This window comes from Pyrus communis, chromosome 17 (genome assembly GCF_041283825.1).
Source record: "Pyrus communis isolate YQ-2024b chromosome 17, ASM4128382v1, whole genome shotgun sequence".
Lineage (NCBI taxonomy): Eukaryota > Viridiplantae > Streptophyta > Magnoliopsida > Rosales > Rosaceae > Pyrus > Pyrus communis.
Window position 1 is genome coordinate 5,834,565 of NC_142581.1, and position 3,767 is coordinate 5,838,331.

Here is a 3,767-nt window from a genome sequence, read left to right on the forward strand (position 1 = left end):
ATGCATAAACTCAGGTGGAAGGTTGGATTGGCTCGAATAACAAAAAGGTCAAAGACAATTAATTTAGAAACACATAAACAAAAATAATTATCGAAAAAAATTAAGGTTCTACATAAAAAACACAATTAGAGTGATGCGGAGTACTTGTAGCTATTGAATTTCACACATAGGACAACCTATTCTAATATTATGAAGAAAGTCGACGTTTCACTACAAAACAAATTGGCAATATGAAGAATAATTCAATCACTTATAGACACATGTAAAGTCCCTTCTTCCGGTATGGAATTCATACTCTCAACACTTGCATTTACCCATGAGTACACCTACTTGTCCATCCAATTGTGATTGGTGTATTTTAATCATACACTTTTTATAATATCAAGCATTCAATTTCTTAAATCATTTAAGAAATTATCTTTACAAAAACCAATCAAATTGGAGTTAGAAATCCACATATAAAGAACAAATCAATAATTTTGTAACATGTTGTTTTCTCATGATAAATTGTCGATTTGCTGATACCTACAAACAACAAAAACGGTTGTCAATTTGATTGATTTGTTAGCAGTGATGATCATTAAATGATTAAAAAATAAACAATTCCAATGATGACATTTGTATAATTAAAATACGTTAATCACATCTGTGTAGACAGTGAAGTGCACTCATACGATAAACAAGTAATGTCCAAAAAAAAAAAACTTACTTTTTTTACCAATCACGTGGTTGAGGTTCCTTGCAAACTACAGTGAGCTGCAACCCATCTGATCATAACCCTCTCACATCTCAATTCCTCTGTCCCAACATGTCAATGCAAATGGAACCAGATCCTTTTCATAGAAATCCTAAGGATTTCACGATTGTAACCGTTTATCGTACATCGTGTAGTTAGAAATTATTTTAAAATTTAAAATTTAAAATTAAATGTAAAATACTTAAGAAAAACTGACCGCACGATGTATGATAAATGATCACGAACGCGAGATCTTTAAAAAAAAATCCGGCGAGGATCCTTTTAAATTGCAACACACTAGCTATACGATGGAGTGAGAGTCATAGAGAGATGTAAATGAATGAAATCCGAGTCTTCACCCACTCATTCATTCACTCACTACACTTCCTTTCGTTTCAACAACCCAAAAATAAAACACTCAAATTCTCTGCCTTTTCGTTATCTTACCACTTCGCTTCTTCTTCCCTTTCTACAATGTCTTGCGTGCTCTGCCCTCAAACTCACTGAAAACTTAACCAGACTCATCCATGGATTTCGACCTCGAAAACCCACTTACAATTTCCCATGACTTCCACTCTGAAACACTCACTTCTTTGTTTTCCACTGAATCTGATCACATGACATCAGAGACTTACTTTCAAAGCCTGAAAGCTCGAGACTTCGACATCTCGATTCGAAGGGAAGCCATCTCTTCCATCTCAGAGGTTTAAATTGTACATAGTTTAGAATATCGTCTTGTAATATAAAATATAACCCACAAATTTCTTTTCCTTACTTTATTTTTTTATGGCGTTGCAGCTGTGTTGCAACTCTGATGAACTTTTACTGTACCTTGCTGTAAATTATCTGGATCGGTTCTTGTCCTGCCAAGGAATGCTGGTAAAAAACGCACACCATGGTGTTTTGCTTCTTAAAAGATTAACAATTTGGATTCTTGGAAACACTTTTCTTGCTTTTGATAACCAAAAATTGTATAATTAACAAATGGTTTTTAAAAGCAAGAAGGGTTCTTCCCAATGCCAATGCGTAGAAATTGTTTTCTGGGCTCAAATCTTTTCTATAAGATCTAAATCATGCTTGGTATAACAGAAACCAAAGCCATGGCTCATAAAGCTTCTTGCAATCTCCTGCATTTCTTTAGCTTCCAAGATGAAGAAATCAGAATTCTCTCTACATGATGTTCAGGTAAATTAAACTAAACATTTTGATTATTGTGGTGATTAACCCATAATTAATCACTAATTATTCACTTAAATGATGTCTTTTTATACTCTTATCCTGCTTTAAGCTAACCTAAACTGAAGGGAGAGAGATTCAAACTCGGGTGGTGGAGGTGTATTTAATGTGGCTACATTCACGTTTGCTAATTTAAATTTTTGGTATTTTATAGGGTGATGGAGGCATCATTTTCGACACACAAACAATTCAAAGGATGGAAGTACTCATATTGGGAGCTCTAAAATGGAGAATGCGTTCCATAACACCCTTCTCATTCATGTCATTTTTCATTTCTTTGTTCAAACTAGAAGACCCGCCATTGCTGCAGGCTCTCAAAGCCAGAGCCACCCAAATCATCTTCAAATCTCAAAAGGGTACTTCACTTCCACAAGATAAAATTTTGACATGGAAATAAATTCAGTTTCTGCTAAGGACTTAACAGTTTTTATCTAATCATTATGTTGTTTGCAGATGTTGAGCTTTTAGTGTTCAAGCCATCAATAATCGCGGCCGCTGCTCTCCTCTCTGCTTCTCACGAGTTATTTCCTATGCAATTCTCCTGCTTTAAAAAAGCACTATCCCACTGTTCATATGTAAATAAGGTAAAAATAAAAAAAACATTCTTTATACTTACCATTATGAGGTAATTTTCATAGGAAAATACTTTTGTTTCCTATATGTAAAGAGTAACCTCTCTCTACAGAAAAACCAGAGTTTGTCATGTGTGTCGAAACATTTCAGTTCTTTTATTTAAGTTAGTTATCTTTACAATGTCATATAACGATTTGCTTGTAACAAAGAATAATACATTCATGTAACAAGCCAAATAGGAATCACTTTTATATGAAAGTATTCATCTTCACATGCAAAAAATCATGTTTTTTTCTTCAAATTTTGTGTAGGAAAACATGTTGCAATGCTATAGTGCAATGCAAGGCATTGTGGTTGATGGGTTCGATTCAATGCTAGAGAAGGTGTGTAGCTCGGTCGTCACACCAGCCAATGTGCTAGACCATACTTTTTCAAGCTCGGCAGAAAGTGGAAAAACCGGAGTCACAAGCATTACCACGTTGAGAATGGAGAGGGACTTGAAGAGGAGAAAAATTAGTGTACTGTAAAGATCACAGACTCCAAATTTCTCACAAGCATTTCCAAAGTCACAAGCACTGCTGAGACCTTCTCTTTTTCGAGAGGGACACTAGCTTTTAGCTGCGCCAATAAACAAAAAGAGAAAATGGGCAAGAAAACAAATAGAAAAAAAGATGAGAATAAACCGATGTGAGACAGAGAGAGAGAGAGAGATGAAGTTCTTATCTTATGAACCAAGCCAAACAGAAACACCGCTGTCAATTACATTATGTTGGGTTGGAGAAGAAATTGAAAAAGAATGGAGGGGTCTTTATTCTTTTTGTTCTCTTGTATTTTTTTGATGTTATTTCTCCTTTTGTTTTCTCTTTTGGAATCAAACGAAGACACGACATATATAATAATAACTTTGAATACGATATTTCATGCATTGATAAAAGGACATTATAAATACATATCATGAAGATTTATCCTCAAAAAGTCCTCGCAATCTCAAAATGGTCCTCGCTGGAGGGGTCCTTATTCTTTTTGTTCTCTTGTATTTTTGATGTTATTTCTCTTTTTGTTTTCTTTTGGAATCAAACGAAGACACGACATATATAATATTAACTTTGAATTGAATTTGTTGTTCAGTTCTCTATGTTTTGGTTGTAGCCTCTTTTTTTTTTTTTTTCCTTTCTAAGAGTATGATATTTCATGCATTGATAAAAGGGCATTATAAATACAT

The 3,767-nt window shown here is 34.2% G+C and overlaps 1 protein-coding gene across 1 annotated transcript; it reads left to right on the plus strand.

Annotated features, from left to right (window-relative positions):
- Positions 1 to 999: 999 nt before the first annotated feature.
- Positions 1,000 to 3,363, plus strand: LOC137709534 (putative cyclin-D6-1). Its single transcript, XM_088688775.1, has 6 exons — positions 1,000 to 1,440; positions 1,535 to 1,615; positions 1,826 to 1,921; positions 2,127 to 2,328; positions 2,426 to 2,556; positions 2,857 to 3,363. Exons 1-6 carry the CDS (start codon positions 1,264 to 1,266, stop codon positions 3,070 to 3,072), a joined length of 903 nt encoding a protein of 300 aa, XP_088544901.1. The 5' UTR covers positions 1,000 to 1,263; the 3' UTR covers positions 3,073 to 3,363.
- The last annotated feature ends 404 nt before the right edge of the window (positions 3,364 to 3,767 follow it).